At 52.9% G+C, this 26969-nt stretch overlaps 1 protein-coding gene across 15 annotated transcripts in view; it reads right to left on the bottom strand.

Annotated features, from left to right (window-relative positions):
- Positions 1-26969, bottom strand: part of DENND1A (DENN domain containing 1A) — a 509324-nt gene that overhangs the window by 22300 nt on the left and 460055 nt on the right. For 11 of the 15 annotated variants that reach the window (XM_038549421.1, XM_038549408.1, XM_038549417.1 and 8 more), the window contains one exon: positions 5343-5399. The exons of the other annotated variants lie outside the window; for them this stretch is intronic. In XM_038549421.1, coding sequence (XP_038405349.1) covers positions 5343-5399 — 57 coding nt within the window. The remainder of the gene's footprint in view (positions 1-5342; positions 5400-26969) is intronic. 15 annotated transcript variants of the gene reach the window in all.

The raw sequence follows: 26969 nt of genomic DNA, 5'->3' as shown, positions 1-26969 counted from the left end.
GGCTGCTTAGAATCTAAGAAGTGCCCGAAAGTGTTGCCATTATCAACAGTGTCGTTGTAACAGCGCCTGCTACAAAGCACACATCCGGTCACCATTGCTGAGTGAATGGATGGCTAGATCGCCGGCCAGACCCCTCTCCCTGTCGCGGCTGCTCACCAGGGTCGCCGGGTTGGAACGCTCCCCCAGGCTTTTCACCACAAATGCAGAGGTGCAGGGTGGGTTGACAGAGCAGCTCTGCCCTGCCCTGGAGGTCCTGGGGTGGGGGTTTCAGGGAAGGTCAGATATTAAGGCCTGTCAGCCTGTCCCTGCACACGGCTGCTCCTCGCTACAATAAAGGCGGCTGAGGAATGTGAACTTGTGGCTGAAATGGGGGGGATTAAGTTTGTGGCAACTTCAACTGAACTTGCAACGTGGTGAAACATGGAGAAAAAGAACAACAGAGCTAATTAGACGAGCTGAGCTGTCAGAGTGCCGCCGAATGGCTCAGCGCCAGCAAACAAAAGGAATGGGCTGGCAATCAGCAGGATCGATGGGGGAGACTGCTTCATTAGGGATGATAACGCAGAGCAGGGGGAGGCCTGGGGGAGGGGGGCAGGGGGCAGGGGGCCGGGGGGCAGGGAGGCGCGACACACCCAGAGACAGTCAGTCACCTGCACAGCTACAGACACGCCCGGAGTCACACACACCTGGCTGCTGTGGACAAAGCCAGGCACCAAATGATGCAGACAACCACCCCGAGACACTCACAGAGACCTCAAGGCGCCGACATTCACGCAGTCTCACAAACACACTCACTGAGGCACACGCAGGAGTCCAAGGTACATGCACGAATCACACACACGCGCGCGCACACACACACACACACACACACACACGGCTGCAGACGGTCAGCTAAAGCCGCAACCAGGCTCCGGCACACACGCAGACAAAATGGTTTAATGAAGCCCGAATCACAGGACGGTGCCGACAACTGGCCCGTCACATTTCAGCAAATCACACCCATCTTTTGGGGGCGCTTAAGAGGGGTGGGGCCTGGGGCTAGGGGAGAAACCGCCCGCACACACAACGACTAGCCCCAGCAGTGCTGGGATCCCAGCAGCACCAGGGGAGAAAATGCTAAACAGGGATTTTGAGCTCTGTTCAAGGGGGACTTGCGAGGAAAGTTGGGAAACCAGCCAATCCCCCACTGGATTTAAAACCTGAGAAATCTAAGTCGGCAGGGTTAAATGTGTATTGAATACAAAAGCACCAAGTACATTTGATTTTAATGGTGAGCAAGAAATAATAAATACAGGGCTTATAAAGCACTTCACATGCGGCCGACCACAGCCTGCCTCTCCCCTGTGCGCCCCAACCCAGTCCCCTTAGTCCACCAGACACTGGCAAGGCTTTCTTCTGCTCTTTTCTTTTTCTTCTTTTTGAAAAGAAAATCTAAATCCTTTGGTAACATCTAAACTCCAGCCACAGGTGCCGTGCTACAAAGCTCCTTCCAGAAAGGCTGAATGGCTACCCCCATGTTCCTGCCACCCTGGGCCAACAGCCCCAATCCTGCCCAGACGTTTGTGGCTAAGTACCCAATAAAGCCCAGCTGGGGGCCAGAGGCTCCTGACACAAGCGCTGGTCAGGCCATTCTTTTCAAGGCCCTTGAGGGATTCCATGCCCCACATCTCCCGGATTCATCCCTAGTGGACGGTGGTGCCCACTGGAAAGGTTGACATGAGCGGACTCAGAGTTAACACACTCGGGGGCACAGGGCACTGCTCAGCCCAGAGAGCACACACCTTCCAGGACTCCCAAGTTAGTCCCATAGTGACCCTGCTTGGCAGATGGCGTTTGGGGTGACAGGAGTAGGGTATATGTGCTACTTCGTGCCAGGGACTGTGTAGGCACTACACACATGTGACTCCACTACTCACCAGGCAGTGTTACTAAACCCATTTCACAGATGATGAAATTGAGACTCAGAGAAATCAAATGTCTTGTTCAAAGTCATACATGCTAACCTGTGTTTCAGATCAGGGCAGGCCTCTCTGACTTGCAAGCCCAGGAAAACCAGTTCTGCTAGGCACTCTGCCTCATGAATGCACCATAACCCAGGGCAGGTACAGCACCAAGTACCAGGCTGGTAGCCTCCTGCACCAGTGTGGTGACACAGGCAAATGCTACTTGGGCTTTTCTCAAGGCCATGTCTGCCTTCCCAAGTACTCAGCTGCCAGTGGGTGTGGCTGGGCCTCCCCTGGTCTGCACAAGTCCCCACAATGGTGAGAAAACGCGGTGAGTCCACTTAGCTGCCTCCAATACCTGAGTTTTTGCAAGGTGAACAATCCTGCCCCAGATCATGCTTTGCAAGAGGGCCCCTGCCTGCCTTGACCCTAGGTCTCTACATGAAATTCTGACAGCAACCCCCTGGCTTAAGGAGGGACAGGCCTGGGCTCCAAGGCCAGATTGGCCTCTTATCTCTGTGGTCTTGGCTGTAAGCTGGGGAAATAGCCTCTGCCTCCTCTGGGCTACTTACTGTAGGGACAAAGGAGACCATAATTATGTAAGTGCCCAGCACAGTTCTAGGCGCAGAAAAGGTTCCCAGTAAATGTTAATTCTCTTCACCTCTGTATCCTTGCCAAGCCCCAATACTGCCCTAGAGATTCCATAGGAAGCCTAGCTGGTTGCTAATTACTATTATTATTATTATTATTATTTAAGATTTTATTTATTTATTCATGAGAGGCAGAGAGAGAGAGAGAGAGAGGCAGAGACTCAGGCAGAGGGAGAAGCAGGCTCCATGCAGGGAGCCCGATGTGGGACTCGATCCTGGGACCCCAGGACCACGCCCTGGGCCAAAGGCAGGAGCTAAACCACTGAGCCACCCAGGGATCCCCTGATTACAATTATTGTTATTATTTATTTTTTTTAAAGCTGAAGTTTTTTTAAATTATTATTTTTAAAGATTTTATTTATTTTGATACAGTGCGTGTATGACTGTGAGTGGGGGAGGTGCAGAGGAAGAGAGAGAATCTCAAGGAGACTCCCCACAGAGCATGGAGGCAGATGCAGGGCTCGATCTCACAACCCTGAGATCATGACTTGAGTTGAAATCAAGAGTCAGATGCTGGGCAGCCCCGGTGGTGCAGTGGTTTAGCGCCGCCTGCAGCCCAGGGCGTGATCCTGGAGACCCTGGATCAAGTCCCACATCAGGCTCTCTGCATGGAGCCTGCTTCTCCCTCTGCCTGTGTCTCTGCCTCTCTCCCTGTCTCTATGAATAAATAAATAAAATCTTTAAAAAAAAAAAAAAGAGATGCTTAACCGAATGAGCCACACGGGTGCCCCTCCCCCACCTTTCTTTAAAAAAAGATTTATTTTGAGAGGGAAATTATTTTTTTTTAGAGAGAGGGAGAGAGGAGGTAGGGAGGGAGAGGGAGAGAGACAATCTAAAGCAGGCTCCGTGCCCAGCACAAAGCCCTATGTGGGGGCTCAATCTCACAACTCTGAGGTGATGACCAGAGCTGAGATCAAGAGGTGGACACCTTAACTGACTGAGCCACCAGGTGCCCTACTGCCCCAGTATTTTATACAACAGACTCCATGGAAATGCAGATAGAGGGTCCTGGGAGCTCAGGATGCTGGAAAGACCACGGGTTCTCACGTCCGATGACTCCTATCTGCACTTGAGGGACTTGAGTGAAGTTACCAAGCATTAGTTTTCTTGTCTCTAAAATGGGTGGAGACGATGCTTACTTCATAGAGTTACTATGAGACCCGGCGGGGATGACTTGCTCACTATAAAGGGTCCCGGGCAAATGACAGTCACTCAGAAATAGAGTCTTTCCTTCGAGGTTGTAAGGTTTAAAAACTCATTGAGAAGAGTAAGCAGCACTGCCGTGTGCCAGGCACCGTCTTTGGTGCTTTACAGGGGTCACCTCCGTTCCCTCTGTCAAAGGCTCTGGGTGAGGACACGCTGGAGAGAGGCGAGGCTCAGAGCTTCGGTACTCGCCCACGTCACACAGCCCTGGTCCGCAAATTAGCACGCTCAGGCCTCTACTGAAGCTCTCACTAATTCACACAAGGTTGAGCCCAGAAGGGACCTCCTGTCCCACAAAGCCATTTCTTCCTGCCGTGCCTGCCTTCCACGGACAGTGAGCAGAAACACCCAGCAGCCCTCCACAGCTGTGCTGATCAGGTTTGGCCTAACCATGGTTTGACTGGGTCCGGCAGGGATCTGTCTGTGGCGGCAACTGTAGGTGAAGGTATCTGAATCCTTGCCAACTTCCCCTGCCCTCCAACTCCCACACACAGGAGGGAAGGAAAGGAAAACAGTGCCACAGAATTTTCTAGCATCCACACAGAGGGCAGCCACCCAATCGATGCTGGGCATGGGCACTGTGGGGCCAGGCCACCTGTGCCCTTCGGTGGCCACGTGTCACAGGATGGATGCGGACTTGTGCATTGGTAAAGGGGAAGGGCAGGGATCGGGACCTGAGTTTGCGGGAACGCTGATCAAGGCTGGACGGGAACCTGACCCCTTTTGCTGGGCTGTAGGAGCTGTGGTTGCTTTGAACAAGACAGAGAAATTCTCCTCTCGATAAAAAGCCCTCACCAAATGGTCCTGGCAAGTCTCCCACTTTCAAGGATCCTGTTACAGTGGTTATGCCTTGGCATGACCGAGAGCTGACTTTCCAAGGAAAACGGGGCCCCATACCCCATATTTTTCCATGGCATCTGCCCCAAAAAACCTCAGATGAGTCTCTCTGCCTTGCCCGCCCCATTCCCAGGTATTGCGGGGTGGGGGTGGGGGAGTGGGGGATGTCGCATGTCGTCCGCTTTTTTTATGCCCTGACTTGGCACCTCACTGGGGCAAGTGGAGTTCCACACGAGGCCTGCCTCTGCCAGAGCCAGCCTAAGGTTCTCTGGGTGTAGCCTTTGCCCTCGCCAAGGGACATCAAATGCTTTTCCAAACCCAGATCTGGTGGGAACGAGACCCCTGCTGTCAGGCTTCTGCTTCCTTTGTGAGGGAGAAGCTGCTGGAGCTAGACTTCAAAGCTCACTGGCCAGAACCGGACTCAATCTAGGAGACGTGCTCAAAGGATGCACACACGGCAAACACACCACACAGTGGTTTGTGGCTACCTACAGCTCTGACCTGCAAGTCGCCAAACCAGTCCAGGAAAAGGAGAGAGAAGCCCAGAAAATGCAAGTTCGGGTTCATGCCACGCAGAGAGGGAAGCTGGAAAACCCAATTCCCGGTTTTGTTTTGCCAGGCAGCTTAGTTCAAACTCCTGAGGTTTAGTGAGGCGGGGAGGGTGGTTCAGGCAGTGTTAGGTGGGAGGGCACAACCACCGGCTACTCACGGGCTTCGAGCGCTGTATCTTGGGAGGTGGCAGGCGAGTAGGACGGAGTCTTTGTGGCTGCGTTAAAGTGAAACTTAAAACATCAGTACATGTGGAGGTGGTTTAATGCATCTTACACACATGGCGCACAAGAGGAAACACTCAGTTACCCAAGCTGGAAACCCGAGGAACGTCCTCGATGCCTCCCGCTCTCTCACCCCCATGTCAACTGGGCACTGGGTCCTGCACGTGAGTTTCTGAGGCCTGGATCACCGTAATCACCTCCCAGCAGGGTTTCCGCCTGGCTCTTCTCCAGCCAGCCTCCACACAGGTCGGGGTAAGCTTCTAAGACACAACGTGGCCCTTTGCACCCCAGCCTCCAGACCTCTGCTGTCCTGTCTCCCTGGGTGACCGTGCAACAAGGCTACAAGGCTCTGGGCTGGCCTTCCAAGTCGTCCAAGACCTGGGCTCTTGTGCCCCACACAGACCCCTCCTAACCTTCATCCTTGCTCACCTGGGCAGACCCTCAAATGGCCCCCGGCTCTCAGGCCTTGTTTTCTTGCCTGCCCCTCAAGGCGGCATGACTTCCCTTGTCCCAACCTGCCTGGCAAATGTCTACTTGTTATTCAAGATAGTGGGTCAGATGCTGCCTGCAGTGCTCCCACTGAACGGTGCTTCCCGCTATGAGGGACTCGTCACCCCGTGTCTCCCTCTCACTGGCTCCCTGCACTTTCAAGTGTTCATTTCCTTGGGGGACTCATCCTTGTTCCTTGGAAAAAAATTTCTGCAAAATAAATGATGAACAAATAAAACTACACAAAACGCTTGGCTTTTGAAATCAGGATTTGAATAAAACACCAACAGAGCACAGGCTTCTTGGCTCTATCCTCCAACCCTTTATTTTGGAAAGTCAAGCTTTGTCCTTTCAACGGCCTGCCCACATCAATACCCTGGTGGGGCAGATGGTGAGGCAGAGTAAGGAAGTAAGTACCCGTGCTAGACCAAGACCCCGGACCTTCCATAAACCCCGAGAGGCTTCTGGTTGGTTCCTCCCCATTCAGCCACACTGTCCACAAAAGTATATTATCTGACAAAGTCTAGACCCTTACTGCCCACTTCAGCAGCCAATGGTCACATGTGGTGAGTTCGTAGTAAGACGTGCTGTAGGCATAAATACACACTGGATTTCAGAGACTTAGTTTGAAACAAGTATGTAAAACATCTGAACAATTTTTTATATTGATTCCATGCTGGAATGAAAATATTTAGGCTATTTGGTTAAATAAGTATTATTAAAATGAATTTCGGGACCCCTGGGTGGCTCAGCGGTTTAGCGCCTGCCTTCGGCCCAGGGCATGATCCTAGAGACCCGGGATCGAGTCCCACGTCGGGCTCCCCGCATGGAGCCTGCTTCTCCCTCTGCCTGTGTCTCTGCCTCTCTCTCTCTCTCTCCCTCTGTATCTCATGAATAAATAAATAAAATCTTTAATAAAATAAAATAAAATGAATTTCATGTCTCTTTTTTACCTTTTTAATGTAGTGACCAAAACATTTTGAATTCCACATGTAATTTGCGTGTGAGGCTCCTGCCGTTTCTCTTGGACGGGGCTTTAGAGCCTCACTTGGTTGGAGTGATTGTTTAGATACCAGACATACTTTGGAACTCACTCTCGGTGCCCAACTCCTGGAGAGGAGGAGCCATATCTCATCTCAGGCGTCCCTGGATGCCTGGTGTCTAGCACAGGGGCAGGCAGGGTGGCCTAAGGGGAGAGTTGGCAGAAGGACTTGGTAGAGGATTGGGTGCTCCTCATAGCACACCCGGGACATGTGTGGATGGAGGTACACCGGGCAGGGGGGTGGCCTCTAGGGTCCTGTGCTGTTAGTTGGCAGTGTGGGCCAAACCATGCTCAAAGATCTGCCTTCAGTTGGAGGCCACCTGGGGAGTGGCGATGCCATTCAATGAGATAAGCACGGCAACCCACGGAACCCTATTTCCTCTCCTTCAGGTTTACAGGGTAAGTATGGGGCAAAAAGGAATGGAGCCCCCCAGTGCCACACTGCTCAGTGGGGGAAAGTAAAAGGACGGGGAGAGGGGATCCGCCTATACTGTGCACAGGCTGCTGCCTCATCCATGCCTCCCTCCCCCTGCACCGTCACACAACGCCCCTCCTTCATTTGTTTCTGGCCACTCTCTGCTGGGTGACCCGTTCTCCAACCCACAGTCCTCACGGCTCATCGCCTCTGAGCAAGCTATTTCCAGCTCTGCTGGTGGGGGTGGTGGAGCACTCAGGGGGCGGCCGCTGGGGTCAGATAGTCTGGGACTGAATCTCAGCTCCCCCAACCCTTTGGATTTCTACAGGCCCGGGATTTAACCATCTGAGCCTTCTGTTCCTCATCTGCAAACGTAGGTAACAGCCGCCCCCACCCCCACCCAAGGGGGATGCCACGAAGATTCAGTGAGACCATGTGGGCCACGATCTTCCCAGAGTGTCAGGAGACATTAGCAATGATCACTGTTAGCAGGCTCCCTCCCCAGCCTCTCCCCTCCCCATCCATCTCCACGCTTGCTCCAGAGCGGACTTAATACACGCCCAGTTGTGTCACTCGCCAGCTTAAGTCATCTCAGTGGAAGGCCAGCATCTCCTAGTGCATCCTGAGAGACGCGTTGTGTGAAGGAAGAAAAGGGGGTTCCCCAGCCTGACGAGTCTGGGAAATGCTGTCTACTGCTTCACTCCTTTTGGAGATTCACAATGCAAGTTAGCACAGCAAAGGCTGCCAAGTCTTGCAATAAAAACCCACCGTAAACAGGCAAAACGCTATTAACTTTTCTTCTTATATATCCTATTTTTCTAATTTATTTGAACCCAGAGTCACTTTCCCTATACTAGCTGCTAATATCCCCTGGATCATGAAGTGTCCAAAGCCCTCCAGGCTCTGGGCCCCACCCACAGACGTCTGCCGGCCCATCTGTGGTGCTTCCGCCAGTCTCCCTGCTGCCCCACTGCCCCCATCCAACCCAGGTCACCCTCCAGCTCTCCCGGAGGGCTTCATGTGTTCTTGTGCTTCCATGTTAGTCCCTTTGCCTGAAACACCCTCCCATTTCCTCTTGTCTCACCCTGGGTGGCTCTTATTTGTCCTCTGAGGTCTGGCTGAAGCACCACCTCCCCCAGGAGGCCTTCCCTGCCCTTCCCTGCCAACGTCATTCTCAGCCTCTTCATCTCATTTCTCTGTTTATCCTGGGGTCTAGCAAAGTACTGGTACATAAGACGTGCTCAGCAAATGATTTTTGGCTTAAACTTTCTGGCGCATATAGAGACTCAGAAAAGGTTAGTTTTCTAGATTTCATAATTAGCTTATTTTCCTTTGACTGTCACCAGGAAGTGCAACCGAATTTATAGGTGGTGGGAAGAAAGCGGACTCTTGATCACACCCAACCTAGAAGCTAGCAGAGTAAGTCTCAGGGGGATTTAAAGACACTGTGAAAGGGTAATGTGGCACATATGTTAGGGCCTCAGCACTGGGGTATACGGCGCTTCTCACAGGGCCAGGCACCAGTGGACACACCCCTCCAAGAGCTTCCCAAGCCTGCTGGGGTGGGATGGCAGCTGAAGACACAGGCTGGATAGAACCAAGTACTCTGGGGACAATTAGAAGAGGACTCAGGGGTGACTGACCAGTGGTGATTTGGGTGGGAAAAAAAGTGAAGAAAGCAGCTAGGGAAGGATCAACTCAACACATCATTTTCTGGAACGTGGGCCCAGTGCCTGGAAGCTGAATTGGGGATTAATTGAAAGTGGAGGCTACGATGGTATGAGTGGGGCCTGGGGTGGCTGTAGATCTGGCCAGGACACTTGAAAGTCTTTGAGGTGAGCCAGGAACAACCGCCCTGCCCCCTCCACCACCCACTTCCTGAGGGTGGAAGCCCTGCTCTCATTCTTCTCTGTACCCTAGCCAATAGTCCAGGGCAGGTACCAGCTTGTTCATTTCTTCCCGTGGACCTAGTGGCAAGAAGAATGTCCACCTGTGGGTAAGGACACAGACCGCAGAGAGGTAAAGAGACCCACTCGTGGGCCTCAGGCCTCAACTCTGGATCCAGTGATCTTTCCACCGCTGGAGTAGGTCAAGGCAAAACGAGAAGAGCCTTAAATCCGAAGGAGCAGAGAACAGTGAGGGCCAGGTCCAGGCACTTTGCATGGCAATCCCGTCGTATGTTATCCTCAGTTCCCTGGCTGGATCAAAATGTGGCTACACTGACTGCTGTTTCTTATGTGAGTTCAAAAGGCTGGACCTTTGGCAGTCTTTTGCTAAGAAGACTTCCATTCGAGAATTCATCTGGCACTTCCTGAGCTGGGCTGGGGCAGGATGCGGGATGGTGGGGCTGGAGGTCTTGATAATCAATACATGCACCTGTTTTCCTGAAGGTCATGTCCAGTCGGGGAAGCAGATTCATTCCCACAGAGTGGAAAGATTTCCCCTATGTATGCTCATGGGGCAATTGCTTGAAACCAGGGCCCAGAGGTTCAGAAGATAAGACACAGTTCTTGGCCTCAAGAAATGTAAGGTCTGGTGGCCTTTGACCTATATCTCGGAGAAACATCTTTCTTAGAGTACAAAGAGTATTTGGGCTAAAACCCCCAGAAATATACTCTGGGCTAGAAAGATGTGAGTTTGTGTCTTGGCTCTGTTTTTTTTTTTTTTTAATAGATTTTTATTTATTTATTCATGAGAGACACACACACACAGAGGCAGGGACACAGGCAGAGGGAGAAGCAGGCTCCATGCAGGGAGCCTGATGTGGGACTCGATCCCGGGTCCCCAGGATCATGCCCCGGGCGGAAGGCAGGCGCTAAACCGCTGAGCCATCCAGGGATCCTGGCTCTGTTTCTTTCTAGTTGAGTTCAATACCGGCTCTGCCACTTGGTTGGGTTCTTTAAATCGAAGACTCAGTTCACTCTCCAGTAAAACAGATGTAACTCTTGAGTCACAAGCACTGGTTTGGGGATGCAGTGGGAGGGCGATTATGGCTGTGGGGTGCTGGCCCAGCACCTGGTGATGAATGGGACCAGCCAATCCTCTGTTCTCCTATTGGACTCACAAGCCTTCCCAGAAAAGTCCTGTGGATGTGAAGACCTCGGTTTTCCAAGGAAGTGTGCTGTCAGCAAGGCGCTGTTGAAGGTGACTGGATTAATCATAATCTCTCTTATTAACATCATGTGTTTTCCTTTCAAAGCATTTCTGCTTCTCTTCTTTCCTTTAAGCCTCACATACCTCAGTGAGGCAAGTCGGAGGAGGAGGATTTCCTGGCTACAGTGGCAGCAAATAGGAGGCCCAGAGAAGTTAAGGACTAGTATGAGACCACACAGTTAGGAGCAAGAACTAAAACAGCAGGTATTCTTAGGATACTGCACTCTCTCTTGGGCAGCCCAGGTGGCCCAGCGGTTTAGCGCTGCCTTCAGCCCAGGGCCTGATCCTGGGGACCCGGGATCGAGTCCCACATCGGGCTCCCTGCATGGAGCCTGCTTCTCCCTCTGCCTGTGGCTCTGCCTCTCTCTCTCTGTGTCTCTCATGAATAAATAAATAAAATCTTTAAAAAAAAAAAAAAAAAGGATACTGCACTCTCCTTGTCAACCCAAATTTCTAAAGTCATCTGGAATCCTTTCTGAGAGGGTTTTGCTAATCCTTTTGAAATTAGAATCTGTTTTTTTTTTTAAATATGTACGTATGTATGTGTGTATTCATTCATTCATTCATTCATTCATTCATGAGAGAGACACACACACAGAGAGGCAGAGACACATGCAGAGGGAGAAGCAGGCTCCCCGCAAGGAGCCGGATGTGGGACCCAATTCTGGATCCCGGGATCACACCCTGAGCTGAAGGCAGACGCTCAACCGCTGAGCCGCCCAGGCGTCCCAAGTCAGAATCTGCTGTTAAGAGACCTGTGTCTTAGAGAAAAGGCTCATGAGCAAGTGACTCACATCTTCTCCTTCCTTCCTTATTTGGGGAGCTCTTTCCAGGGCTATCCAAAGGAGGCCCACGATTCATTTGTTCATTCAATACGCAGTGGCATATACTGTGCACATCAGTGAGCGAAGACATGGTCCCATCCTCCGAGGGCTCCCTCTCTGATAGAAGGGGTTACAAGGTAAGGGGATAGAGGGTTGCAGAGGTCAGTGCAGGTACAAAGGAGGAGCTTCTTACTGGCTGGGCGTGGTAGGGAGTTCAATTGCACGGTACAGGGGAACCATGGTGGCCCAAAATGATTAGAGCAAGGATGAATATGAGGACAAGGGAGGCCATGACCTTGGGTGAGCTGGTGTGTGTGTGGAGGGGGGTTCATAAAATAGGGCCCTGAATGTCAGGCTAAGAAATGTGGCTTTTTTATTGAGAGCAGCTGGGAGGGATTTAGGCAAGGAGGAACCTATCAGAGGCCTTGGTGCCCTTGGGGTAGAAGATGGATGGGAGGAGGATGGGTGGGCTTCTCAGGACAGACATTCCCCCCTAGACGCAGGGCCCTGCTAGGCCTCCATGTTGTGAACTCAGCACCCCTGGCCAACCAACTACTGTAGGATGTAAACATGAGAGGGTAAGCCCGGAAGTGTGATTGACATGGAAGTCCCAAAGACAAGAGGAACTCTTTGGCCCCTGCCCGGCCCTTGGCACTTGTATCTGTCAGCCATGTGGGCCAGGTGAGTATGCTCGTTGGCTATGAAACCCACATTTATGAGGACAGCATCTGATTTGCAGTTAATTTGTTGATGCAGCAAAACACATTGTTTCCAAAAGGTCAGGAGGGGAAGCTGTGTTAGAACATCAACTTAATTACCTGGGCAGCATGGATGAGCGGGTCCCCTGCACAGGGCTATGGGGTAGAAAATGCTTGACTGGCATGGAGCGGGGGCAGAGAGTGCAATGTGTGCAAGGGAGGGGCAGGGGAAGGTTCAGCCCACATAGTGTGCAGAGCCAAAGCATTTCCTGCCTCTTGGTCTAGTGTCTAACCAGCTCACTCGCTAGCCAGGGGGAATCCTCTGGATGGGAATGAGGGTCATTACCCTCATTTCACAGATGAGGGGAGGCAAAGATTTTCTCAGGGTCACATAGAGCAGTGCTTGCTGGGCCTTCAGAAGAGGGTCAAAGAGATCACCTCGAGTTAATCGTGGGCTGGGGCAGGGGTCCTGTGATATAAGTGGGAGGGGCCAGCTGTTCAGGAAGCTAAGCGTGGATTTATTCAGTCCCCATGGAGGACACACCTTGGTCCATCCCTTCAAGGTCACAATCAGTATCCCTATTTGGCTTCTGGGAAAGCAGGCATGGGGGGTATGGGTAGAGAAACGGGTGCTACCTAAGGCCACACAGAAGGTGAAATGTCAAAGTCAGTGGGGAGCCAGGCCAGATACCAACCAGAGACTGGTGGCATGGGGAAGGGGGCAGAAGAACACAGATGCCTGAGACCAAAGGGACCAACCAGCTTTGCTGAAGGCAGAAGGCTGTGCATGCAAACCTTGGGGTGAGGAGGTAACCTGCCTAGGGAGTCAGCCAGGGACTCCACACTTCCCCTTTCCAAGGGCTGAGAAGGTGGATGTGCCTCATGGCAGCTGGAGGCAGGAGAGAGCTGGCTTCTGAGGCCAGCCCCAAAGGGGGTCTCAGGTCCTATCTCTGAACGGTGCTGAGCTGTCTCTTCCCCCATCAGACTCTGTCTTATCCACCGGGAGGAGGCCCTGGTGTCCCCAAAGGGGAGGCTGGCCAGATGCCTGGAATTTCTCTGTCCTAGGGATATGACCCAACCAGATATGCTGCCGGGAATAGAGAGGGAGAAAAGAAAATTCACAATTAGACTCTGTCACTATTTAATGAGGCAAGAGTTCACCTGGTTAATCTTCCTGGCTAGTAGCCACATCGATGCTCTGACCTATGCATGAAATGGCCCCGGTTGGGAGAGGAAGACAAGGTTTTCTGTGGCTTTACAAAGGGTCTCTGGGCTGAGAGCAGGGCTCTTCTACTCCTTGGGACTGAAAGCCGCTATTATGCAAGACGGAAATAAAAAAGGAATCCTTTTGATATGCCTCTGAAAAGGAGCGTATTGAAGCTAATATTTGTGTGGAGCGTCTCCTTTGAAATGCCCAACCAGGGCGCCCGGGTGGCCCAGCAGTTGAGCGTCCGCCTTCGGCTCAGGGTGTGACCCCGGGATCCGGGATCGAGTCCCACGTCGGGCTCCCTGCGAGGAGCCTGCTTCTCCCTCTGCCTGGGTCTCTGCCTGCGTCTCTGCCTCTCATGAATAAATAAATAAAACCTTTTAAAAAAAGTGAAATGCCCACCCAGCGTTCTGGGGCACGGCTCCTACCTGCTTAGAGCTCCTGTCATTACCTATGATCGTCTCGTCATCCTTGCTCTGTGCAGGAGCCAGTCCTGCCTGCGGAGAGGATCAGGTGCTGGCCTCTGCTTCAGAGTCTGAGCGGGGACAGCTGGAGGGGCCGGGCGGCGCCGGTGTCCTGTGGCCCTCGCTTGGTGCCAGCGGTGCAGGGCAGGGCCCTGGGCCCCGAGATGGGGTCCTGGCATCTCCGGGCCCTGAGTGTGAGCATCAGCTCCAGGCTGTCACCTTGGAGGGACGCTTCTTGCAAGATGTGGGCCAGGGTGGACTTCCAGACCACGGCCGAGGAGGCAGTTTCCAAGCTGCCCACACCAGGCGACGAGGTGCTTTTCCACTGCAAAGGGAGGCTGGGCCGGTGCGCGTGGTGCAGGGGTGGCCTCCTGGGGCCCCCGGGTGGCCGGTGTTGCTCCGAATATCCCAGTCAGTCCTCAAGCTCTGCCGTGACCCCCATTCTCTGGGCGGGGGAACCGGAGCCTCTGCTGAGCCTCGCACGACAGTCGCAGCCGGGCCGCCGCTGGGGTTGGCCTTTGGTCTGCGGCGCCGGGCGTGCCCTGTGCCCCGCCGCCCGAGGCGCCGTCCGGGAGGGGACACTCGGGACCCCCGGTGGCCCTCAGGGAAGGCGCGGCACCTGCCACGGGCCCGCGAGCGTCATCCCCGGGGAGGGCGCGCTCGGGACTCCGCGTCCTCCGTCGCGTCGTCTCGGTCCCCGGCGCCTTCTGGCCGTTCTCGGGCGAGCGGGGGGAGCCCAGGCCTGGCCGCGGGGGCTGCGGCCGAGTCGGAGTGCCCCGTGCTCTGAGGCCCTGTCCGGATCCCCATGACGTCCCGCGCAAGGAGCTTGGCTGACGGGAGGTTCACAGGCTGAACGAGAGCGCGAAGCAGCTGTGAGGGGGGCTGAGGGGCCCAGGGACCCGGCGGCTTGGGGGACGGAGCGGGGGACACGGGGTGTGTGCGAGCGCGGAGAGGGCCAGGAGGGGGGGAGTCTTTGGTTTTCGGTCAGGTGCAGCCGCCTGGTCGGAATAGGGGAATAGTCGGACCTATTCCTGGTCGGAATAGGTCCTACTGGCGGCCCGAGGTCAGGGGAGGTCAGGCCCAGATGCGGGGGGCCGCTCCCCGACATGTGCCACTCTTGCCCAGACAGAAGCTGGAGGCGGTGCTTTGCTGCCGCCGACCCCAGGGCAGCCACCGCAGGTGTCATCAGGGGGCCTGGGTGACACGCCTAGGAGGTGGGGGACATGAGGAGGGGCTTCTAGAACACCCCTCAGATACTGGCACTTGCTCTGTGCAGGTCCTGTGCCAGGAGCTCTCCATGTAAGATCTCCAACAACCTCAACAACCCTGCGCGGAAGGTAAAATCCCCATCGGGCAGATGAAGAAACGGAGGCTACGTGGCTCAGTGACTTGTCCAGTCCAGGCCTTAAGCTAACAGGTGGCGGAGCCAGGAGCTGAGCCCGGCCATGGCTGACCCCGTGCTTAACACACAAACACCAGAAGGAAGGTGCTAAAACCGAACTCGTCAGGACTAAGGGTGTGCCCCTCTCCTCGGGGAGTTCTCCCCCAATATCCTTCGAGCTTTGGGTCCAGCTGAGCCGGTTCTGACCACACAGAAAGGTCCCTCTTTGCAGCCACCTGCATTTCACCAGGCCTACGTCCTGACTCAGTGAGGGTTTGCTCAGTGCATTTAAGGGCCAGGGCCAGCTCAGCAAAACTAAGGCTAATTTATCATCTCCAGAACGATGTCCACCCCAAGCAGTACACCACCAGCAAATTAAAATAAAAATCTTCTCCTGATTTTGTAGTCCTACAGATACTGCATGGCAGCCTCTGGATAGTGAGTCTGAGGTTACGACAGCCTTCACGCGGCTCTCCCTGCCACCTGCGGCCCCCTCCATCCACCTGCGGCCTGGGAAGCTGGTCGCAGCCCCACACGCTGTCCTCGGTAAGCCCAAGCCCATGACCCAGCCTTCCACAAGCAGCCCCTCTGGCTAGCCTGATACAGACCTGCCCTGTCCCTCACGTGCTACCGCTCCTTACAGCTGTGCTCACCCCGCGTGCTCTTCTTATGCCGGCCTCCCTGACGGACCCTGCTCGTCCCTCACGTGTCTCCCTTTCCCGGAAGCCATCCCTCTCTTCCTGGCTTGACAGAGTCAGACCTCTTTCTTCTTTCCCTCCCCTGATGACAGGGGCCCCTTAAAGATGGTGCTGTGTCTGGTTCACACCTGGAGCCCTGGCTCTGGGCACAAGGCCCACCACATGCTTGCCCCAGACTGTGGAGCTGGTACCAAATGATTAGGTAGGCCCAGCATTTGACTAACCTGGACCAACGAGTCATTGTCCCTGGACTCCAGTCACTCAGTCCGTAAGGCTGGCGACATTTCTGGCATGCTTTTGATCAGGAAAAGCTCCCAACCTAGAGGTGTCCTGGTCCAACAGGTTCATCCCCCAGGGTCATCCCAAAAAGCAAGAGATTTTTTGAGTGGAATGCGAAAGTGGGAAGCAATGGGAAGCTTAGATGTGAAACATCCCCAAATTTCCCCAGTGTGTCTGTTAAAGAAAGACAGGTTCACTTGACAGACGGGTTTTTTTTTTTTTTTCTTTTTCTTCCCTTGTAACAAATGGATGGAGAACAGGGTTTTAAAATTCCTGGACCCTGGAATACGTTTCTATCTGTGTCAAAGTCTACCCCTCCACCGCCTCAGCAGAGTTTAAAATCCTAGCTAATAGGTTAACAACTGTTTTTCTTCAGCTTCAAATGAAGAATATCAGAAGGCTGGGGGAATATGCAGCTCTCCAATTTGTACGGACTGCACACAGCTCCCCGCAATGTGTGTTTGACAGGACTGACATTTTGTACCGCTGTGAGATGGGAAAACGTGTGACATTTTTATTCATGGTGGCGTACGCCCTTGTAATGATCAGCTCTGGTCGATGTGCTTACCGCAGCAGCCCCAGAGCCCTCGGAGAACAAACAGGAACCCAAGGTGCCAGCAGTTCGACTGCCTTATTAAACACCGCCAGGATCCTAACGAAGACCAACTGCTGGAAAATCTCACTGTCAAATCCTCAAGGACATTGTCAGTGCACAGCTAACTGCATATATTTTTCATTTAAAATACTCAAATCCAGCATTGTGCCATTACGAGCAAGGGGAGGGGCGCCCGCTCCAGTGGCCATTCTGTCAGCTGATTCTTCGGAACTCCAGATGCTACAGCCAGGTGCCTCTTGGGGTTCACAACTCAGAAAGGGGCAGCAGAGACAGGGAACGGACTTCCTGAAAACCCAGTCCTACCTTCAGCGTGAAAGGCTGAAAGTTACAGACCCCTGGTAAGAGGCACCTGGAAAGTCAACCCACTGGTTCTTGTCATGAGCCAAGGCGAATCTGCATGATTTGAAAATCTGTTTCTCCCCCTAGCCAGCCATCCTCCTGTAGGTGCACCCCATTACATCCTGCAACGTGCTGCTAATCAGCCTTCTGTTTGGCGGCAGACCTGAAGACATCTGTAGGAACACACGGCCGCAGTTGGTTTCAGACCCTGGCAGGAAGGCTGTGTGTCAGGATGCCCACCTGCAATCTCACCACTTGGCTCAATTCAAAGGCCTCGAGGTCAGTGGGCAGGAGGACCTCCTCCCTTCGGTGGTCATTTCTAATGCTGATGCACACTGATGGATGGAAGCCAATCACGTGGCTGACCCTCGGAGCTTTTCGGGTTGTTACACTGGGTGATTTGGTTATGGCTGCATACGCTAACATACTGATATATTTTGTAAATATGTATTATTTATATAGTGCCTCTATTTCCATTCTCCAGCCCTGATGCACCAAGACACGCTCTGCTGTTTATTTATGGGGTCCTTGTCGCAACAGGCCTAACAAGGCGCCTGTGTGTGGTTCTTGCAGGTTGGCAACAAACTCTAAGTGGTTGGCTAAACAACTGGATGTTCTCCATCCATCATGGGGAGAGGCTTGCATTTTAAGGTGCTGCCCGTAAAGTCAGCAGAGCATAATACTATGACATCATCTTTGGCAGAGATGACCTGGGACACCGGGGAGCTGGCAACCCAGAGAGTGGGAGCCGTAACATTTCACACCCTGGGATGGGGGAGAGGGTGAAATAAGCTATGGATACCCCAATTCCAGGACCCAGAGAGAGCAGAAAAAGGAAGGTGGTTGGTAGACAGCCTTGGGGCAGCAGCGGGACAGAGACGGTGGAGGTCGCTGTACCTTATTTCCTCCGAGCATCCAGCAGACCACCAAGTTGGGTCTGTCTCCCAGGTCTTTCTCAGCTCCTTCCCTCCTCTTCACCCCCATGAGCAGGATCCTAAGTCAGAGTCCCACTAGCTCTTGACTGCAGGTTAGCAGCCTCATTAGCAGTCTCCTTGCTTCACCTGCTTCCACGCCCTTCCCACGGTGGCCCAGAGTAAATCTTCCCAGGTGCCATTCCCTCAAATACAATCCTCACTGGTTCCTAGACACCCACACGACACATTTCCAGTTCCCCCAAGACTCAGGCACCTCCCACCTCTGCAGTTTGGCTCCCAGCCCTCACCGGTTGCCTCCTGGCCTCTTGCTTCCTCACATTAGCCCCCATCTTCTCTGAGGAGCCAGCCTCTCCTGTCCATTATGTATGTTATATGTTACTCTCTTTACCTGGAATGCCCTCCTCCTCTGGCTCTTACCTTTCAAGATCCAGCAGAAATGTCACCTCCTCTGAAAAGCCTGCCCTGCTTCCCCCAGACATCTAAGGGCCCCTCTCCGGCCAGTACACTTAGATCCATTAGCACTTCTTTTTCCATAGGGTTTGCTGACTGTCTCTCCCAGACCATGAGGGCCACAGAGGCAGGACAGCATCTTATTCCCCTGTGACCCCAGGGCCTCGGACAGGGCTTGGCCGCCGAAATGCCTTACTATATGTTGAATAAATGAAGGAAGGAATTAAAGAGGACATAAAAGAATAACTCAGAGTTCTGCCTGGCAAAAAACTCCAAGGCTTCAGGAGTTTTAGTCACAAAGACCAGAGGGCAGCAGGGGAAGAAGAATTCTTAGCTGGCCATCATGGCTTGGGCAAATGGAAGTGTTTGGCAGACAGCCCTGGGGGGCAGAAGCTTCATTCCTGCCCCCTCCCCCCCCAATCTATGGAGAGAACATCCCCTGGGTTAGCACACCTGGAGAGTTGCTGTCTCCTGGCTTCTGCTACTTTATCCCACCTGGCCTCTCAAGGCACCATCTTGCCAAGATCCAACCTACTGTCCCTCTGCGAACATTTATTGTCTACTTCACTAAGAAAGTGCAAACAGGGATCCACTTAGGAGGAGTTTGGGACAGGAGCATTCCAGAGAGGGCCAACGAGGTAGCTGTAACCATGGAACCATATGGCTGATGGGCAGCAAATTCTCAGAAATTCAGTTTCAGCTGCTTCCAGGCAATGTTAATCCCCTACCACATTTTGCATTTCAAGTGGAATATAATCAACAATCCCTTGGGAGAAGTCCTTTTTATATATTCCGTTTTCATACTTTTATTACATTTTATAATTCTCTGCAGTATAAACAAACAAATGTGATACAATATTCCAGAAGACATGGAACTAAGCAGACTGGGAAAACGATGACCTAAATTAGGGACACGGTCAGTGTGATCAAGTGTATAGGAGGCTGGCATGCAGCACTTGATGCCAAGCTGCCCCAGGGTCAGGGGAGCTGGAGGTAAGATAGAAGAAGCCAGGGCTTTGAATCTGAATCCTTCCTACCAGCCAGCGGATTAGAGTGAGGCCCTTGACCCTACTGAAAAGCGGGCAGTCTAGGCCCTAGTGCATCAGTCTGGGTGAGATCCTGTGAAACAACACAAGCACCTACTGTGCACCCTGTCCGACACCCAGCAGCCATCCAGCTGGGCAGCATCATCGCTGCTTTTGCAACGTTTGCCCCCACAGTGTTAAGGAATCTGGGACTCTGTAGGTTTATTTTGGGGAGAAAGCCAAGTCTCAAATCCAGGCAGTGGCCAGGAACTTTAGCCAGGAATGAGGGAGAGGCAGTCCCAAACCACTGGCAGCTGCCACCAGATGCCTCAGGAACCAGGTGTAAATGATGATGAGGGTGTGATGAGAGGTGCAGACTGAAGGGAGAACCTGGTCTCTAGAATCAGACCGACCTGGTTTGGAATTCTTGTTCTGCCACTGACTAGTGACCTCAGGAAAGTTGCTTAACCTCTCTGAGCACTGGCTTCCTGGAGATAATACTAACTGCATCAGTCCTATAGGATTGTTGAAGATTAAGTGAGGTGATGCCTGCTAGAGGCCTGAGTCCCACACCCCACACCGTCGTCCACGTTATAATGAAAACCAATCTAATCCATAGAGCCCCTCCTTCCAGTGCCACCTCTTGGTTAGTCCCTGTCATTCCTTCCTTCTGGGCACGGCCAGGTTAATAATTTACCTAGTTCACACATATACTTAGAGATTGGTGGGGGGGTCACATGACAGGCAGCTAGCTCCTGGCATAGCATTCCCATAGCCATGGGGTGGGGACTCCCTGCATGGCCCCTGACACCAAGTCGATTTTCCCAGAGGATCTTGCTTGTGGGATATAATTTATTTTCAATATTTTATGTTTTATTTCCCCTTCCCTACTGTGATAAACTCCCCACCTTTGGCACAGAGAATTCTAATCTGAGAAAATGCCTCCTCTGGTCTCGCTGAATCAGATTTCCTGCTCCTGCCCTGCTGGGCTCAATATTTCCCTGGCAGGAAGCTGGATTCGGAGCTGCTCCAGCACAGACCTTAAAAGAAATGCTGTTTTTTAGGCTCTGGCCAGTCTTCTGGCAAAGAGGCCCTGCTGTCACACCGCTGAGTGTGCACAGACTTGGGGGACACAGGAGGCCTGTCGCTCATGCACAGCGCTGCACATGGGGTTTACAAGGGAACAGAGGCGCGGCGCAACACCAGCCATCCCTGTTTGTGGGTCCTCCTGCTCCGCTAAACTGACTGGACTCAAGGAGTGCACAGAGCCTTGCCCACTGTTTCCTGTGATTCGCCACCTTTCATGTATCCACTTGCTCACCACTGGGGTCATTCCCCAAACTCTCCCTGGGTAAGACATCTGTGCCAGGCCCTCTGAGGCTGCCAAGGTCACAGAGTTGAGGCAGATACTGTGTCCCTGTCTCTGGACTGGACCATGCATCGGCAAGGGGATGGTGCCAATCCAGAGCAGGAAGGGAACAGCTCTGCTTGGAGGAGTCAGGGAGGCTTTCTGGGGGAAGGGGTGCTGGACGTGGCCCCGACAGCTTGATGGGCTTCTGTCTGGAAAACAGAACAGGCAGGACACTCCTGGCAGTGGATAAGACAGGAGCTGATCCATGGCACTCCCCTGCACCACCTGTCCTCCCTGCCCCCAGCACCCAGCAGCACCCAGCACCCAGCACGGGGTCTGGCCTGGAGCAGATGCCCCTGAAGAGAAAGTGGAATGAATGAGTACAAACTGTGTGCTGGGCACAAAAGGATGGGACTCTGTCCTTTGGGGGTGGTGGGCTCCCTGAATCACTCCTGCCTCATCAGAGGGGGCATTTAGTAGAGTCTTGCAGGGTGATAAGCACAGGCCTTGAGGTGGAGGATGGCAGGTACCTCCAGTCCAAGAGGCTCGGTGATGGGCAGGGGGGCCTGGGAGGCGGTGACTCTGCCAGGGCCCTGAAAACTTGGGTTAAGTTTTCTGAGTACAGGGCGAGTCCGTGATTGGGGATGGAATCCTAGGGACAGCCCTACACTCTGGAGGACCAGAGGGCCTGCCTATCTCAATGCTTGCTGATGTTTTCTGATGCCCCCCGTGCCTTACAGACCAGCTGGTGAGGAGGGCAAAACGTGACCCCAGAAACTGAGGGATGTAGGGGTATAGTGGGCTAGTGCCCTGGTAGAAGGAGGGGTGGGACAGGTCAACGGCACACTAAGACCCTGCAGCGAGAGCCGCTCAGGAAACAGGAGTGAGAGCAGATACCACGGCCACCAGAACAAAGGGGCCACACTCTCAGCAGAGCTGAGGTGCAGACCTGAGCTCTGGTCACCTGCAACATGGCTTTGAATCCTGATTGCTACTTCTAAGCTGTACGAAGTCTCCACCCTCCCTGTCTCTGGCCCATCTCCCCCTCTGTGAGGGGAGATTCTGAGACACCCCTGGGTGGACAAAAGGACTAAGAGGGCTAATCTGTGGGAGCTGCCTAGCAGTGCTTGGAGTTGGAATACGTTTCTCCAAGGTCTCGGCGGAGTGCCTGGCACGCAGTGAGCAAGTCATGCTTGTACTCCTGCCACGACTGCCCTTAGACCATCCAATGCCTACCATATAACAGGTACTCAAATGGTTGTTAAAGTACTCAAATGTCCTGGGAGGGCAGGTAGGGGAAGGGGGCTGGTCAGGGAGGGAGCTGCCCCTGGTCCCTGGTCCTGCAGGTATCCTCACCTGTGCTGAACAGAGACCAGGTGCCATAGCTTAGGCAGCACATTGCTAGTGAACCTGGATTTTCTCCCAGTGGCTGACACCTCCCAGCCCATCCATGGTGCATCAGAAAATCCACCCTCCTTTGCTCACCCCCATGCCGGTGTGGAACTCTCTGGCCTTCTCAGGCTCCTGGGGATGACAAGAATAGTATAGTATCTGGGAAGGCTTAATCAGAATTCTCCTGAATTTTCCACTCATTATGAATTTCCAGAATCTGAGCTCTTTGATTGGCATGATTCCCTCCCAAATCGAACACGTGGGCTCAGAGGAGAAAACCCTGGCCTTGTTAACCTTCCATTGGAAAGCTGTCTCTGGGCTAGCCTGGGCTCTGAAAAAGTGAGTCCACCTGCAAAGACAGGCCCGCCAGTCACCCTCTCCAGGCACACCTGACAAGCTCACCGGCAATTTAGGGACTTTGCTGCCTTTGGAATGGCAGAGAATGAGTCCTAACAACTTCTGGACAGCCACTCCACCAGGACTGAAGGCAGAAGAGCCTGTGGTCACACTGCTGCTGGCACAAAACCTGGATTGGAGCCAGAGGGGCTGGACTCGGGGGACCACCACAGTAGCATCTGCCTTCGCACACACAGACATGGCTGAGAGAGCAGAAAGAGGGGTGATGGAAAAGGGGAAAGAGGACTTGGAAGTAACAGGGTTTGAAAGACTAGCAGGCAAGGACTCTACTCTGTGGACTGTGAAAGCGTGGCTAACGAATTAGACCAAGAAAATGGCTCTGGACCGCAGACCACGATGCTTGCCAGCTCCTCATATCTGCTACCCCAACCTGCCCACGGGTTCCTCTGTTCACCATCCTGGTCAGCCAGGAGCACGGGCACCTACTCCTTCCAGCGCTATCTCCTGGCCATGCTGTCAGCCCCTTGCCCTCTGCTCCGTGGTGCAAGCCCTGCTCAGTTGGGGGTTGGCTTTCCCACCGAGAGTGCTGGGGATGCAGGTCAGTCGCCAGTGCATAGGTGGTAGGTCGGCTGCCCCTGAGGGGTGTGCATCCTGAGAGCCACGAGGACAGCTGCGTGCCAGGCTGCCAGGCTGGCTGTGGTGGCTGCACCAGGAGATGGCCCACAGCTGTCCACCCCACCCTCTGAGACACTGACATATTTACTGAGGGCCCATGTGCAGCACTTAGCTGAACAGACTCACTGAACCCTTATGACAACTTATGACCAGGGCACTGCTATACCCACTCCCAAGATGGGAAACTGATCTCACTGAGGTCAGTAACCGCTGGATGGTAGCACGGCTGAAACGTAATTCCACAGCTGCCCGATACTGGAGTCTGTGCTTTGTCATCTCTCCCACGTCGCCCCCCCAGCAACTGATCAGCACCTGCCTTTTCAGTAGTTACATTTTTGTGGGGGACGGGGGCTGTGTGTTTGCTTTTTCTGCCTCCATGAATGGAAGGTACGTACGTGTGTGCGCCCATGCATATTACTGGGACCACACCGCTTGAGAGCAAGTTTCGGAGGTCCTGGTACTTTGCCCCTAAATGTTGCAGTGTGCATTCCCTAGGAAGAAAGACAAGCTCCCCCCAACAAACCACAATATTAATAATAATTGCATTGTATGGACTAACATCCTCATCCATCTTCAAATCTGCCAACTTCCCCAAGAATGTCTTTAAAGCTTAAAACAAACAAACAAAAAACACTACCATAATCCAAGTTAAGTTCATACTTTGCTTTTGCTCATGCAGCTTCATCTCTTTTATAGACAAGATCTTTGCTTTATATGATATAATTCAAGGGATGCCAGGCTTTTCCTTCCCTTGCCTGCTCTCTCTCCCTCACTCTTCTGCTCCCTAGGTCAGCCCATCCTGGGGACAGGGGGTATCCCAGTACTCTGTTTCTTAGCCCTCCCTTCCTTTCCAGGCATATAGGATTAGACCTTGGGAGTTCATAAAAACACGAAATAAGAGGATCTAGATTCCTATAATACAAAGCTGTTTCTCTACTTGGAAATAAAACCCTTATTTATGGAAAGTGATTTGGAAGTAGTTTTTTGCCACTAATGGATTATTCATTTTTCTTCTTCACATGAACAGAATTATAAGCGTAGCAAATGAAATAAAACCAAATAACTGGCTGGACACACAGCTGAGACCTTAAATAATAATCAATTATTAATCAATTTAAAAATTCACATCAATAATAAAGCCTTAAGATGTTTATTGGCTGCCAGTTCAGTGCCAGGTCTTGTGGTAGACTTTCCAGAGGCTCATATTCCCACAGGGGAGGACAAGCATTAAAGAAATAGTTATAAGGCTGTGAGAGACGCATTGTGTGTGCCAAGTTCTAAGGGTAGCAGAAAGACAGGAGCAGCTAACTCTTCCCAAAGGAGTCGGAGGATTGGATTTACAAAAGGGAGCTGCTCTGAGGGCAGACAGGTAGAACATGAAGGGCCTCGTGTGCCTGCTGAGGATGAAGAGGGAATGTTTGGAGGTGGGAGCAGCAGGGAGGTGACAAGGCCTCTTGTGGTTGCCTCAAGTAGACCCTGCAAGGCCATGCGGGGTATGGAGTGGGGGTAAGCCTGGAGGCCGGAGGCTAGCCGGGAGTCTGTGGAACCGTCCAGCTAAGGGGATAACACAGTGGAACCAAAGCTGTGATGGAGGCCATGGAGAGGAGAGGGACTGGGCAGCGTCCAGAAGGCTGCGAGGTGGGGGTGAGTGGACCCAGGCTTCTAGAGAGACAACAGCGCTATTCACTAAGGTGGAGATCGTGGACGAGAAGAGAGTTTGGCAGGGAGTATACGTTCAGACTGGAAGCTTGTGGTGGTTTGAGATGTTTGGAGAACACAGGGATATCTGTTGGAGGTGTTTGGAAAATCGTGTGTGACTTCCAAGCTTAGTGGGGCAGAAGGGGTTTTTCAGGGCACGTGGAACCAAGGGTACTGAGAAGGCATTTACTGGCTGGGCAGCTTTTCCAGCCTAGTGTGAGACTGGCACTACATGACCCAGCTCGCGCTTGTCAAGCCAGGGCTCTCCATATGCACAGACAAGCAGGCGACCATATTCCAAAAGCTGTTCCTGGGTGTGTAGCCAAAGCCCTCTGTCCCAGATCTCTGCAAGACATGAGAGTGCTTAGTTTGGGCTTTGGTTTATCTGGCTCTTCAAACTTTGCATTACAGAGATTTATAGACCTTTCCTCAATTGGGAGAATGTACTTCTTGGAAGCTACCAGATTGGACGGCAGGCAATAATTCCGTTTGCAGGATCAATCATTTGCAGGGAACACACAAAGGGGGCCCTGGAATGGATTTACCATGATGTTCCTGGGGGAGCCCTGTCTTCCCACTTCCAGAGAACGCCTGGCCCCTGGCACTGCCAGCATGGAGATAGGACTAGAGCCTAGTCACTGGGCTCCCACGGTCAGCTGGGTCCCCCTAGCCAGGGTGGGGGCCGAGAAGCAGAGGTGTCACTGGTTGTGCAGTGTGAATTAGCCACAAGTTCAAGCACACGTCTTCTATATCTGTTTCCTTGTTTGGGCGGCAGGTATTGTGCTTTCTTCCTTACCAGCTGGTAAAGACTCAGTGAAACAAGCACAGATGTGAAAGCACTTTATTAGACACAGGGAGCAAAGCAGTTTTCTTGGAGTTGCTACCCTGGATTTCCCTGAAGGAGGGGTCAAGGCAGGATGTTCTGGCTGAGGGGTGAATGGAGGGCACTGCTTCTTTGCCCCTCCACATCTACAGAGAGGGGGGCATGTCCACTCCCCTTCCCAGGGGAGAAGAGCATGGGGGGGGATCCTAAGCTTCTCTCTGTACCCCCTTGTTCACTCTTGCCAGGGAGAAGAAAGTGCTTGTTTGGGTTTGGGAAAAGAACCAGGCATACTCCAGGCTCCATGCACCCTCGCGGCTCCCTCCTGCAGAGCATCCAGTCCCCAGGCACGGCTGGCTGCTGCCTGCAATCGTCCCCTTCTCCTGCGTGGAGTCGCTAGTCTTTTTAATTCTGAAGTGAAGTTTTAGCAAGCCCATCTGGCCTCAGGTCTAAAACAGTATTCTCCTTTCAGCCTTATCAGTAAAAAAGCTGGCATTTTTATCTCATTTGACTATCTCCTGGGCCTTATTTCTCAACTATTCCAAACTTGGCGGGGGGGGGGGGGGGGGGGGGGTGCGGTGCGGGGAAGAGTTATTTAAAGCCTCTCTAAACCTAAATACTTTCCAAGGTAGGAACAGGCATTCTCAAGTTGTTTGAGGTTTCTGAACTCTTTTAAGAAACCATACAGGATAAAGGATGCAGAGGCTCACTGAAAACCCATTTACTTTGCTCTCGTTTGGAATCGTCAACAGGGCTTATCATGAGTGCTGAGTGGCGATACATGTGCCTGCTTTAGGAAACAAATGAATTGTTTGCGAGTTCAGTTTGTTGACAAAATATTTTTTAATTATGGGGCCCAACTTGGGACTGTGGGTAGTGGCCCTCAGGGTGAAGAGGTTGCCCCCGTGGGGCCCTGAGCTCACCTCATTTCTGTTCTTCTCACTCTGGGTCGGACTGTCCACTTGCTAGTCTGTCTCCCTCATTATGCCCCACAAGGACTTTTTTTTTTTTTTTTAAATACATGGCAGGTCTCAATATATGGATGAGCAGATGCATAATTAAACGGAGGGATGGTCATAGCCTCAGGGGAGGAAGCTGCAGAGAGACAGAGGGGCAGGGAGGAGCACCTTCTCTCCCCTGGCAGAGGTGGCTCTGGCCAGCGCCTGGCACAGCTGTGTCTGAGGACTCCACTGAGGCCTCCGCTGGCTCCCTGCCACCCGCCCCTGGTGTCCCCGCGGAAGTCCCCTGACCGGCT

This window comes from Canis lupus, chromosome 9 (assembly GCF_011100685.1).
Source record: "Canis lupus familiaris isolate Mischka breed German Shepherd chromosome 9, alternate assembly UU_Cfam_GSD_1.0, whole genome shotgun sequence".
NCBI classification, from domain to species: Eukaryota; Metazoa; Chordata; class Mammalia; order Carnivora; family Canidae; genus Canis; species Canis lupus.
The sequence above is the reverse complement of the archived record's forward strand: the minus strand, read 5'-3'. Positions and strand labels throughout refer to the sequence as shown.